The following is a 14184-nucleotide window of genomic DNA, read 5'->3' on the forward strand; positions in this document are numbered from 1 at the left end:
CCTTATTATTCTAAATATGGCATATAACATCATACAAATCAGGACAGATTTTTATGCCACATGTTTGTGTAGTCCCATATACATCTTGCTGTGTACAGTACTTACCAAGACTGGGCTAAATTTCTTAATATTTTGATGATTCCAGAACCTTGCAGTACACACCAATACTCATTATATGCTAGATGATCAACCTTTCTGATCGATTCCATGTTTCTTACACAATGCAATCGCATGACCAGAACTCAACTTTATCTTTAAAGTATACCTGCATGATGAAAAAGGGACTACCTCAAAATTGAAAGATCGCCTGCATATGGGAGTTGTTCACCTTGTCCAATACGCCTTGTGAACATTATTCATGTGGAGTTGTCGCATTACAAATACTCTATAGTATTATTTAATTCGACCAATCTATATTAAGTACTTGCAGCAATAGCACAGGGAATAATTTTCCTCAAATTTTTTGATTAGCAATTTCAGCTGATGGATAAATATTTCAAATGAAATTCTGTACATTTCTATGGAAGAAAACTGCTACACAAAAGATATTTTGTATAGCAGTCATGCAAAAATGGATAGCAAATTGCGATGCGATACCAGGAAAATTATTCCCTGTAGGATGCTATTTGATAAAGCCGTTGTAGCTATGCAGGTTCTGATTACTTCAGATATTATAGATGAATGCACTCATATTGCTAGATGTTATATTTTAGTCAGCAGATTCAGTCTTTATTTTGGAATTTAATGTCATGATTGTAATCTGGATATTGCTCATCCATATGGTGTAAAATTCATTCAGTCTTTCCTCCCCTTTATCTCATTTTCCCTCCCCCTTCTCTCTCTACCTCTTTCCCTACTTCTCTCAGTCTCCTTTTCAGCTCTCCCTCACTCCTATTTCCCCCTCCCAGCCTAACTTTTCTTTCTTCCTTCCCTGTATATGTATATGTACTATGGAAATATCAAAGAAGAAAGGCATTTGTGATAAAATACAAGTAATATATAGATTTGTTATAATAAATGTATGTTATATAATCTTAATTCTGATCATCCTCTGTCCATCATATAGAATTGAGCTTTCACTTGTGTGAGCGTGAGAGTGTGAAACAAAGAGGATCATTCAACAATACATTTGCAGGTACAGTCAGACCTGCTTTAGTGATCACCTGTCTACAAAGACCACCTGTCTACAAAGACCACCTGTCTACAAAGGCAACATTTGTCGTTTCCCTTGAAAATGGTTTCTCGTTGAATCATGTACTAAAGGAACTTGTCTCCCAAGACCACCTATTTACAAAGGCCACTATTTGTGTTTCCCTTGGGCGGTCGCTATAGACAGGTTTGACTGTATTAAGGGGCTTTTCCAAATGTCATTGTCTAGGCTTATTGTGTAAAGTTTGAAAGATATAAGGTACTCTTGTGAAAGTATAAAAATAATAATGTCCAGATTAGGATCATGAGAAATTTTATTTCAAGTATTCAACAGATTCAAGACATTTCTTGGTTTATTTTTTATCCAAACAATGAAAACACCCACACTCTCATGTCATATGATGAGAGTGAAATGGTGCAAATATTTAAATCATGTAACTCATAAGTTACAAAACAAGCAGGATTCATTAATATTACAATGCTAATGTTGAATACCAATTAAGCCATAATTAGAATAATTGGCACAATGTACATGTATATTTGGATTATGACATCTCAATTGTATGATACACATTGTAGATTTTAAGTGAACTAATTATACCATTCCAAATGTGTGGATTTCACATATGGGATAAAGGAAGCATTAAGTGATCTTTGTGCATTTAGCAAGGAAATGAAGAACAGGAAATGGACCTTGAAATCACTGTAGATTGCTTTTAAAGACCACAAGGAAGGAAAGAGGCTGAATAGAAATAGGAAGAGGAAAAGATAGAGAGAGAGAGATAAACAGAAAAAGAAGGGAGAGGGGGGGGGGGGATTGGGTACAGATACAGAGACGGATAGGGTATGGTTGAGAGAGAGAAGGAAAAAAGATGGAGATTAAGAATGATACAGGAGAGAGAGAGAGCAAGACAGATGTACATGTAGGAAGACGGTAAAGTATGCAAGCAAGAGAGAGATAATGAAAAGGACAGATAAGTGAAGGAAGAGAAGCAGAGAAGAATGATACAAGAGAGAGAGAGAGACAGAGAAAACAAGTCGGTGAAAGAATGTGCGAGAGAAAGTAAGACTGCTGAAGGAGAGAGACAGAGAAGAAAGACAGATAAATAATGATACAAGAGAGAGAGAGAAAGAGAGAGCACACCATATGTAGGAAGATATGGGTAAAGAATGTGTGTGTGAGAGAGAGAGAGAGAGAGAGAGAGAGAGAGAGAGATAATGAGAAAGACAGACATGTGAAGGGAGAGATTCTGAAAGAATGATATCGATAAGGAATGATAAAAGAGAGAGAGAGAGAGAGAGAGAGAGATAAATGACATTGTGTAACTGAACACTATGGTGAAAACAACTTTTAAATGTAAGATCACAAGGTATGATGCCATTTGAATTGTCAATATATTTCAAGCACAAATAATATAAAACAAAGGATTAGAATGAATTATGCAATATTTACCAGGCGCGGATCCAGGATTTCTTAGGGGAGGGGGCCCAACTTTTTATTTTTTTTTGCTCCCGAAAATTTGAAAATCGCGCCGGCCGAAAAGTCGCTCAGTGGGGGGGGGGGGGGGGGGGGGTACAGAGCACAATTTTTTTTTTTTTTTTTTTTTTTTTTTTTTTTTTTTTTGCTCCCGAAAATTTGAAAAACGCGCCGGCCAAAAATTCGCTCAGTGGGGGGGGGGGGGGGGGGGGGGGGGGGGGGGGGGGGGGGGGGGGTAGTGAGCACATTTTTTTTTTTTTTGAGACCCTCAAAAAAAAATTCAATTTGCACCCCCCCCTTGAGCGCCAGGGGGGGGGGCCCAACCCCCAAAAAAGGTAAAAATCACGTGATTTTACATGATTTTTTTCTCAAGGGGGGGGGCCCGGGCCCCCCGGGCCCCCCCCCTGGATCCGCCACTGATATTTACAAGTGCTGATATTCTAAAACCATACAAAAGTGGAAAGAACCAGAAAGTGATAATAATGGAAATCTCCTCTTAATTAAACAGTGTCAGTGACATAAGTGTCTAGACATTGTATAACTTGTTAAGGAAACATTACACCATTTCCTTGATGTCTTATATCTCTGCTAACATTCATTGCTTATCTAATAAAAAGTAATGGTTGAACTTAGGGCATGCTCAATTAAGGTCAACTTTAAAACCGGTACATTGTATACAGAATTTGTAATGAAGTTTAAACCAGTGTAAATTGTTATTTTGGAGCCAGAAGGGCATTAACTCTGTATGAAATGGCGAGTTAATGCTCCTTCTGCCTCTAAACAGACGTAATATGCCAATGAGTATTATTTAACCAGCTGCGCATAGATAATGAAATAATGATCGGAATTGGATCAATACAGATCGAGTTTCAGGATTGGTTTACATGTACAATTAACAAAAGTGGACAAATAGGATTCAGTGCATATAGGCCTACATCTCAGACTGGAAGTTGCAAACAGTGTAAATAAATTTTAATACAATTTATACATGTACCATGTAGCCACCAAAAAATTAGAAGAGAAAAATCTTTAAACAAATTTTAAAAATCCATTATTTTGCGATTGAGCATGCTCGATCACCATTTGGGAACCACATATGAAGATATTTCTCCCATCTAATGGACTAGGGTAGTTTGAGTGTCTGGGAAAGGAGCTTGAGATGGGATAACAATCTTTCTTTCTTCTCAAGCAAGTTCTCCTCCAGTGCTCTGGCATCTTCCAGCAGCTTGTCAACATGATCGGAGCTCAACACCTCAAACTGATCACTCTCCCTAAAAAAAAGATGCAACAAATATGATAATGGTTTAAAAAGTTTTATTTTCACATCTGATTTTTTTTTTAAACAGAGGCCAATGGCCTATCAAGGTTATTTGCAAAGATAATAACATTTTCATAAAATGTTTCTTAAATATACTAAAAACAAAATTGAAATATAAAGATGAAAATGACACAGAACATCTTGAATAGGAAAGACAACTAAACTAATTCTGGAAGAATGAGGTAGAACATAGGATGAGAGGAGCATATTAAAATGGAGACAGGAGAAAGGAAAGATGAAGAGAGATGAAGATACAGAGAGAAAGATAGAGAGAGAGAGAGAGAGAGAGAGAGAGAGGAGAGAGAGAGAGAGAGAGAGAGAGAGAAGGGAAAATAGAAAGAGGGAGAGACAGAGAAAAAAAGAGAGATAAAAACAATGCAAGAAAAAAATGAAAGTAGCAAGAGTTAAAATAAGGAGGAGGACAGAGGAAAAACCCAGAAAGGACAAGAAAAAATAGGTAGAAAGAAAGATGAGGGGAGAGAGAGAGAGGAAGAAGGGGGATATATATATAATTCTAAAAGGGGAGAAAGGGAGGGGGCAAGTGGAATAAACATATTGAAAGTTACAATGTTTGGGTAATGATATAAATAATTCATTCAATAGTTATAAATAAGCAATGAGAAAAAGTCTTTTAAAAGATTATGATTAAGAAAGAAGAAGCAGGCGGATGGGGAAAACAACTGCAACATTGATAAATTGACTCCAAAGTCGTCACAAGTAGTTCAGGAAATAAGAGAGGAAATAATCGAGGTAATGAGGAGAAATAGGAGAATGTAAGTGATAAGAGAGGATCAAGTACTCAGCCAAATAAGATTACTCAACTAATGGTACTGGAACAGATTTAGCTGTATTACTTGCTGAAGCAAATTTAATTGAAAGTTATCCTGAAACAAAAGACTTAAATCCACTTACATGAAGACTTGAGTCCACTGCATGCATTCCATCTTAACTGCTCTGTCGATTTCTGAAAAGTAGAAGAAGAAAAAGAGAGCAAATAACACATTTAAAAGGCAGAAAAGGAGAAAAGGAGAGCACAAAATTAGATCAGAATTTTGCTTCAAGTTAAAAATCTTATTTGAATATACTCCTCAAATATGATTGAATATTGTTTTGACAAAATATTGTTTAATCATCTGCTTGAAGAGTGGAAAATGAAAAAATGTGTTTTCAAATTGTGTATATTGATTTACATGGAACATATAGTCTGGTAAATAAATGAAGAATGTACATTTAACTAATGAAATTAGCATATGGATTTGTGAACTGTCACAATTATCTTTCATAATGAAAAAAAATTGTTATTAAAGTCTTAGATCTACTATGAATTTTAAAGGGCTGAACAGATTTATTTTGTAAAAGATCTGAAAAAAGTTGGAAAAAGATATAGGGGTCTAGTTTAGATCTAGATCTAGACAGACTCTAGGCTACTTTAGGGCCTACAGGGTAGGATCTACCCAAAAATGAAATAAAATCTTTGCATTCTGTACCTGTCATCACTGCATCAATTGGTTCAAGACTTGAAGCCATCTTGCTTTCTGAGCACTCTGATGCATCAACTCCAGGATCAGGTCTGGGTCCATCTTTCTGGACTATCTCATCAAGATGTGGACTTCTTTCTCTCTGTCTCACATAAGCCTTCATAAGATCATCTGCAGGATCTTCAAAGCTGGTACTACTACTAGCAGAGGCCGCAAGTGGGTCTTCAAATATGGAACATGTAGATCTAGGTCCTTCTGCTTGGGAGGGTAAAATATCACCAGATTTGGTGAAATTAGGTTGATCATCATTGGCTCCACCTCGAGTTGGAAGGACAGCTTGATCCATTTTTATTTGGTCTGGACTTGGTTCTGAAAATTAAAATGCATGACAAAGACTAATAAAATATAGATCTAGTCTAGATTCTCTAGGACTAGATCTAGGGTCTATCTAAGATTTTTAATAAATGCTATCGCATTTTAAGCGTAAAATTAATGTTAACTGTAGCCTACACTTATAAAGTTATAGGCTACAGATCATCATGATCAATCATCAAACTCAAACTTCAATTTAAGGCCCAGCCAGGGACCAAGTCCAAGCAAGGCACCGACTTAATTAGACTAGACCTAGGTCTAGGGCTAGGCAGGGAAGCTAAAACTAAAAGTAGACTTCTAGATCTAACTTTTGTTAGACATAAATAAACGTCTGGTATGGGTTATTCTTGAATAAACTTGACATTTGTCAACCTTCCCCATGTCAGAGGAGCCAGATGTAATCTCAGCGGAACAACCGTCGATATTTAGAGACTGAAGCTTTTGGTCTAGGCTACTCTAGGATTAGGAAGCTAGTTTGTGCAAGCCAAGGCCAATGACAAGGGATACCGCCGATGTGGCAGCCACTTCTTCCCGCAGCTCCGGTAGGCGGTAGGCCTAGGCCGTGGGACGACACAATTTTCGGCTGCAATAAAAAGCAAAGTTGACTTTATATATTTCTTCAGACCAAACATTAAATCTGTATTAACTTAGGCGTTTTAGGCCTCATCAGATTATTCCACTTGACCAAATATCATTGGGGGAAAAAGGGAAAAGGAAATAAGAATGTCTCAGCTCACCAAAACAGAAGATACCCACCGGCTCCACTTTTAATTATTTGCAGCTAGACTAGATTAATTACTAAACTTGTATAGCTCGCGCGCGCATGCGCAATGAAGGAAGGGCACATTAGATCTTAGATCCCCGTTTTTAAAAATTAAAACAACAAAAACAATTGTTTTATCAATAACAAAATAATGCTAGAATTCTATAACAAATTTGCTTTCAGCCAATCAAATGACCCGATTTCAGTAGATTATAACATTTTTGTAACTTGTTTTTGATAACAAGTTTTATGGAACAGGGCTAAGGTCTCATACATCTGTATTAGCGAAAATAAACACACAAAAAAGGAGAGAAAAAAAGAACAGCAAAAACTTGTTTCGGGGGGGGGGGGGGAGGCGGCGACATATTAGACCCAAGGCATACTAATAGTTCCAGTATAAATATCTTTGACATTGTTTACTATGATGCGAGCGAGCTAGCGACCAGGCGAGATTTTGCTTTTTTGTTTGTTTAAAGCAATGATGATCGTTGCATATTAAACTTGCATTCCTTAACTCTATAGAACAGAGCCTACAAAATGTGTTGCAAGTTTTTCGCAACCCGTTTTATTCACCATATATTTTGTAATCCCAAAACATTCTGGGAATATACCTATACAACGCCTGAAACTTTTCGGGGAACGTATATCCCCCCCCCCCCCGATCACTGTTCCTGACTCCAAGAATTACAGAGTGGGCGACAAAACCACCTCTACCTGTTTGTTGGTAAAATGTACTATTGTACTTTCGGTTCTAGGACAATTTCCCCCTGGACAATCACCCCCTGAGCCGAGGACAACCACCTCCGAGCAGGCACGTAGCCACGGGGGGGGGGGGGGGGGGGTAGGGCACGGGGCACGTGCTCCCTAAAATTTCCAAGATCGGTTGAACTTTTTTTAGACCCTTTTTTGACCTCGATCGATTATATGTAGGTGCCCCCCCCCCCTCCCCCAAACATCGAACTCTGGCTACGTGCCTGCCTCCGAGGGCGATTACCCCCGGAAATAGGACAACAATCTGCTTTTATCAAAACCAAATAATTATCAGGGTAGAGTTCCCCTTGAATGAACAGGGATCTGTCTTTTGGGGGCGGAGGGCAGGGGGGGGGTAATTGTTCTCGGGGTGGTTTTCCTCGGATATCCCGGGGGGGGGTGATTTTCCAGGGGTGATTGTCTAGGGTGTAATTGTCCTAATCATATACGTGTTTTTTCACATGAAGATCGTCACGGTGACACGGTCACTCAGTTTAGAACAATTGTGCTAAAACCATCCTGTCGATATACGTATGATAATAGCGACCTGTATTTTAATCAACAGGGTATATGAAACGCTGAAACGGATGGCTCAAGACTGAGGAATTTAATTGGAGAGACACTTGATATAAAATTTCGATTTAGTGACTGAACCTGTCATAAACTGACAGATCACTATTGATGATGATTTTAATCTATTAACACGTTTTGCTAGATCATGCTCATCCAGTACACGACTTATGTTAATATTAACATAAGTCGTGTACTGGATGAGCATGCTTATATGCACTGTGCGTTAAGCTGGAGTGTTTCAATTTCATCGATAATTTCCCCAAACATCATAGTATGACTCGATGGTTTCGATAATGGATGAAAAAGATATGCTTTCCGTCGAAGCATGACACAGCATGGTGTATCCGGTTTTCGTAACAGGCGTAACACCACTCATCCCTACACCTCACATCCCTATACACACCCACACCCACAACAACTCCCCCGTTAGCAGTGGCGTAGACAGGTTCGTACACCTGGGGGGGGGGGATGACTCAGGGGCGGATCTAGCTTTTTGCTAAGGGGGGGGGGGTTGACCAATAATGACGATGCAGAGCATCGTCCACGAGCCGCGAAGCGGCGAGCCGATTTTTTTGGGGGTGTTTATTTGAACCCGGTAAGTGATGTTTTCCTGGCATCTATTAACACAATGGAGACCATAAAAAGCAGTGCATGATAACGTCTTTTTAAATCAAGTAACAGTTAAATACACAGTTATATCCAGTGTTATCATGTGTTTGGTTAAGTTACCAGATGAGTTGAATATCTTCTCACAATATTTGCACTTGAAAGGGTTTCTCTCCAGCGTGCGTTCTTTTTCTTTCTTTTTTTCTTTTTTTTTTTCTTTTTTTTTCCATTTTTCTTTTTGTTTGTTTTTTGGGCCGCCCAAGGGGGGGGGGGTTAACCCCCTAAACCCCCCCCCCCCCCCGTAGATCCGCGCCTGTTTAATCTTGTGGTTATCTTGTGGTTTCCAAACCACAAGATAACCACAAAATACTTGTAAGATTTTCTTTTTTTTACCGTCTGAATTGGCTTTCACCGTGTGAATGCGGCTAATAACAATAAACACAATTACAATAATGATGAGGATTATTATTATCATCATCATAATTATTATTATTATTAATATTATAATTGTTATCATTATTATTAGTACTATTATTATCATCATTATGACTTATTAAGTAAGCAAATATCATTCCCCAAAACCTGGGGGGATGATTGTACATGCCATCCCCCCACCTTGTGAGGTGGGGGGATGCATCCCCCTCATCCCCCCGTTGTCTACGCCCCTGCCCGTTAGTAAGCCAAGTACACAGTCAATACATCCTGCAAGTGGGTACCGTATCCAGATATTTATCGTGGCACCCCTCCCTCCTTCACAGGTCGTTCAGAAGGGTTCCGCCCTATACCTATTATTGTTTTCAATTCGAAACTATGGAGGAGCTACTCAACAATAGTATCTCTAATCCATGTTTTTATATTTTTGTATCACCTTATTTTTTAATTGAATTTAGGCACAGAGATTATTATAAATAAAAAGAAGTTTTGTAGCTACCTATCTCTGTTTCAATCGAAAAACGATTGATGATGAAGTAGCCTATTATGATTCTCTTCATAATCCCCTGTCATCTCCTCTACCTTCATCCCATCCCCTCCCCATCCCTTCCCCATTCCCTTCCCACACTCTCCCCACTACTCCGGTCTCCGGCCTCATCTTCTACCCATCCCCGTCATCACCACTTAACCCTCTTTACCATCTTCTCATTTCTCCACATCACCTCCCCATTCATGCACACTTCACAGTAATACGGATTGACTGCGATACCATAGCAGATGTATCAAACGAAATCTGAATCTGAAATCTGAAATCTGAAATCTGAAATCTGTATCCTGTTTTGGTTTTCTTCCCCTTCAATCTGTCCCTATTTTCCCTCTCTCTTTGTTTAAATCACAATCCCGCGAGAGAAAAAAATCCCTCGCCTTGGAAACTGTCCAATTATAAAAAGGGAAGATCAAACTTGCGGGGAATACCCTCCTCTGGTACCCAACGTTCAGTAAGCGCAAATCTCCCTTCCGTTTATTTTTAGAATATCCGTCCGATAACGATGCGTTAGAAGGAAGTTCATGCGGACATATTGATTGGAATATTATCGAGACATCAGACACTCATTCATGCATATCAGGTCCTAGTCAAGCATGACCCCAGATAGGGCAGAGCTTGTTTATATACCGTCATTCGTTGATTGCTCGTGCATTTACCAAAGAAAAATATTCCTTCGACCTCCCTTCATTTCAATGTATCCTACAGCTCCATATAGCGCTGATACGAACCATAATATTTCTCTGACGGTGCTGACAATAATCATTTTATAATCATTTGAGTTGATGGACTTGAAGCTGGTGTATTTTATGATTCATTGAGGACTCTATTCATGCTCTGGTCGTGCTGGACACACCTACATTTTTTGAAGTAAAATCGGAATTTAGGAAACGAACCACGCAACCAAGAAGTGAGTATAAAGGTCATTAATACTTCATTTTGGTATGATTATGAGGGCACGTAATTAAGTTTTTGAAACAGTCCGAATCCATTGACCAAGCTTTTTGTACAATCATGCGAATTAAAATATCATGACGTTTGGTATTCTCAGTGGCGTATGCAGACTTAACAATAAAAAAGGGAGGGGGATTGAAATTTGATGGGAGCAAAGAGACATTGGGGGGCTTGCTTTTTCGTTGGGGCACAAGGAAATACGATTTTTTTTCTTCTTTCTTTTCTTCCAGTGGTGGTGGTAGTTGAAAGAAGCATAAAAAAACATTGTCACTTTGTTTTCCACCGCGTCAATTTTTTGACGGTTCAGATTACATATTATGAGTGAAAACATGGACAATAATGAATGAATTTGTTTTTCTGAAAAGTTCCGTTTTGGCAACATACAAGTTTATACTCAATGGTCGAAATTGTTTTTTAGAGCGGATAAAATCCTACATCTGGGGGCGAAATTGTCATTTATCAGGGGGCAAAATGACCTTCTAGAGCCCAAATTGCCATATTCCGTTACTAAGAGTGGCCAGTCAGGAGGGGGGAAAGTTGTCATTTTCGAGGGGCAAAGTACCCTTCTTCAAATTGGTTTCCATCCCTGGCAAGCAGGGCGTGGCCTTACTATATAGTGCGTATTTTTTTCCACTGTGTCATTTTTTTACGATTCATTTTACATGTTATGAGTGTGAACATTGACAATAATGAATGAATTTGGTTACCTCAAGTGTTCCATCGGGAAACATGTATTTTTACCCTCAAGGGAGTGAAAGTGCACTTCTGGAGCAGATACATTCCTATCTAGTTACATAGAGCGCCCCGTCAGGGGCGACATTTTCATTTTTCTAATGGGACAAAGGTGCCCTTCTAGAACCAAATTTGCCCTATTCGGTGGCCTGTCAGGGATGACATTATCATTTTAAAGTGGCGGAGAGTGCCCTTCTATAGACAGGAAAGTGCCCCGTCATGGTCGAAAAACTCTCAGAGCCATTGTCGAGCCAATATCGCGTTAGTTCAATGCAAAAGTTTCCCCGTCGGGGTAAAACAAAATCAACTACTAGTAACGCGTGGCCACAATCATACGGAGTGACTTTTGTAACAATTCTGCTTATAAGATGAACACTTTGAAGAAGAAAAAAATCATCACTGGATTTCTAACCAATCACCATGGATCTTATATGAGTGGACGGGGAATTTCATCTTCTTTCCAAAACCGTTCACCCCTCTGCGACATGACATCGACTTATCCTGTCACGTCCGGGTAAACAACGCGGGGTAGCAAATTTTCAGTCAAATATCTGTTCTTTCCATAGACAATAATTATTGCCATCGAATGCCCAAGTTTGAAAGAAAAATGATCACTGGTTTTGTGACTTTACTTAATGAACATACATGATCATGAGGCTAGAATAATGAACTTTGAGAATCTGTTCACCCCTTTTGCGGTGATTACCCGTTTTAAAGATACATGTGTTTTAGTGGGGAAAACGTGTTAAAAACATGATGATTTACGTGGTAAAGCCTGTGGGCGTTTCCGGGCGAGCAGATGCGCGCTAGTTTTCATTATGGAAAATTGCCTAATGTGGTACTATATAAAGTGCCCCGTCATGGTCGAAAAATAATTTATCAATTCTAGGAAAGTGCCTCTCTAAAAAACAATACTGCGTTATTTCCAGCTGCCCCGTTGGGGGCGAAATAATATTTATCAAGGGGACGAAAGTGCACTTCTACTGAGCCAAAATTGCTCCTTTTTGGTTACTCAAAGGGAGGGTTGAGTTCTGGGAAGGGTCAGAAAGTTCAAATAATCGAATTGAGAATTTTTATTAAAGTATTATAAGATAAAAACATGAAAAATTACAATGTTTAAGAAATCCCTTTCGAAAGATTCAACCTAAAACTGCACATGTGCTATTTGACTGTAATTATTTTACCATCAATCACAAACTAATTGTAAATAGTCATTAATTGTTTTACTCCTGACATTAAATTTACTTTTAACTATTTTTAATAATTTTAAAACTAATGTACATGTATATCGCTGTAGAACATGTATTAATGTTATATTGACATCGTCATTGTACATTCATATATCTTTTGTTTCAATGTTTTCAACGGTCGTGAATAAATAAATTCAGATTCAAATTCAAACACTGTTTTGGGGGTGAGAAAACACAGCAGTAAATAACAATTTTCCAAAAAATAATATTGATGAATCTTTGTGTAATTACAAATAGTTTGAAACATAAATTTGAAAATTTCCTGACCCTCTCCAGAACTCAACACCCCTCCCCTTAAAGGATAGCCCACGCAAAGACAAGATTAATTTTTATTGTAAAATACTTTAATCAAATAGCTTTGCACGCAGTCATGAAATTATTACTTTTCATTTATTAACAAAAATACTAATTACCAACGTTAATTGTTTTTTTCAGGTATCCTTGTAACTTTTTTTATCAAATCGATGCAAATTCTTCTTTAAAACATGTTTTGCATTTTAATTTGTTCAGCGGGACAGAGCAAAGGGGGTGTTTAACCCCCAAAACACCCCCTGCGTGCCGGACTTCAGCTTTTCTCCAAAATCGGGAAGTGACTATGAGGAATAAGTTTTCTTTTGTTCAATGTAATCTGATGTAGACCAAGGGTCGAATACGTGCATGCCGCTGTTTTCGGTGTGAATCGTACACCACAACCATAACTCAATAGCCCATTCGACAATTTTGAATTAGAAATAATGGCAAAGCTATTTGAGCCTTTTGAAGTCAATCTTTTGTGTCCCCCAAAATATGATTGAGTCATCCCGTTATTCAGACATTTCTGAATAGTTTTCAAGGTTCCGGACTTCCAGTGCACTCTAATGCTCTCTCTGAATATGTCAATTTTCTATGAAAAACCACAAACCGAACAAACATTAACATCAACGCATAATCCTGGGATTTGGCAATGTTTTTGCTGCTTACGATGGTGCTGCTGGAGGAGGGGGGGGGGGGCTGTTTTGAGTTTATTGGAAAGCTAGTCTATGAGTAGGCCTACCAACCTATGAAAGAGTTATAGATTGAAACAATTGGTATATAGAATTTAAAAATGAGTATTTCATAATACCGTTTCATTTAAATAGGAGTAATAGAGGGGGAAGAGGGCTGCAGTCTCTCTCCCCGAACAATGTTTGAAACTTTATATTATTTTCTGCAACTTCGTAAACGGGCATCTTATTGGGGCAACTTTTATTTTATCTCTTATTTCGTCTATTTTAATGACAAAATATAAACTTGAAAATTTGCCCCCCCCCCCCCCCCCCCCCCCCCACGCGCCCAATAAAATTGCGTCCGTTCCTCTATGTAACCGATCAAAATAACGACAAACTATCAGAAATATTTACAACATTATGTAAATATTATATCCCTTCCTTGCATGATAAAACGTGTGTAATGTAATGCGGAAAATTATAAAATTATAATTAATCAATTGCTTGCTCAATACATGAGTATGTAATATAAGTAGAAGGAAGGAAGGATGTGGTGGTAGTAGTGGTGGTGGTTGTGGTGGTGGTTTCGTTAATAACCCTTGATTTGTTAATGTTAATGTTTGGAACAATATCAGAACCATGTATATGCTAGCTAAATTTAATTTTAAAAAGTTTTCAATAGACTAAAGAGCTTCCTTGTTTTTACAATTGAAATTGCATTTCAGTGATCGAAGAATGATGATAATATACTTGCAGTTAGATAATGATTCTTCATCTTTTTATCTAATACGTCCCGGCCATGAGACGGCTTTTGGTGACCT

General features: G+C 38.3%; 1 protein-coding gene across 1 annotated transcript; it reads right to left on the bottom strand.

The window, feature by feature from the left end:
• Positions 1-3749: 3749 nt before the first annotated feature.
• LOC115925878 lies at positions 3750-6578 on the bottom strand. Its single transcript, XM_030989918.1, has 4 exons — positions 6532-6578; positions 5432-5791; positions 4857-4908; positions 3750-3897 (listed from the first exon to the last, which is right to left on the bottom strand). Exons 2-4 carry the CDS (start codon positions 5766-5768, stop codon positions 3750-3752), a joined length of 537 nt encoding a protein of 178 aa, XP_030845778.1. The 5' UTR covers positions 5769-5791; positions 6532-6578.
• Between the last annotated feature and the right edge of the window lie 7606 nt (positions 6579-14184).

This window comes from Strongylocentrotus purpuratus, unplaced genomic scaffold (genome assembly GCF_000002235.5).
Source record: "Strongylocentrotus purpuratus isolate Spur 01 unplaced genomic scaffold, Spur_5.0 spur5_scaffold_19, whole genome shotgun sequence".
NCBI lineage: Eukaryota > Metazoa > Echinodermata > Echinoidea > Camarodonta > Strongylocentrotidae > Strongylocentrotus > Strongylocentrotus purpuratus.

Excerpts from the sequence above, each read along its gene's own strand:
- LOC115925878 (XM_030989918.1), bottom strand. The coding sequence starts at position 5,768 with ATGGATCAAGCTGTCCTTCCAACTCGAGGTGGAGCCAATGATGATCAA. Across the intron at positions 4,909-5,431 it reads AATTGATGCAGTGATGACAG|AAATCGACAGAGCAGTTAAG; the intron begins GTACAGAATGCA and ends TCTACTTTTCAG. Across the intron at positions 3,898-4,856 it reads CAGTGGACTCAAGTCTTCAT|GGAGAGTGATCAGTTTGAGG; the intron begins GTAAGTGGATTT and ends TCTTTTTTTTAG.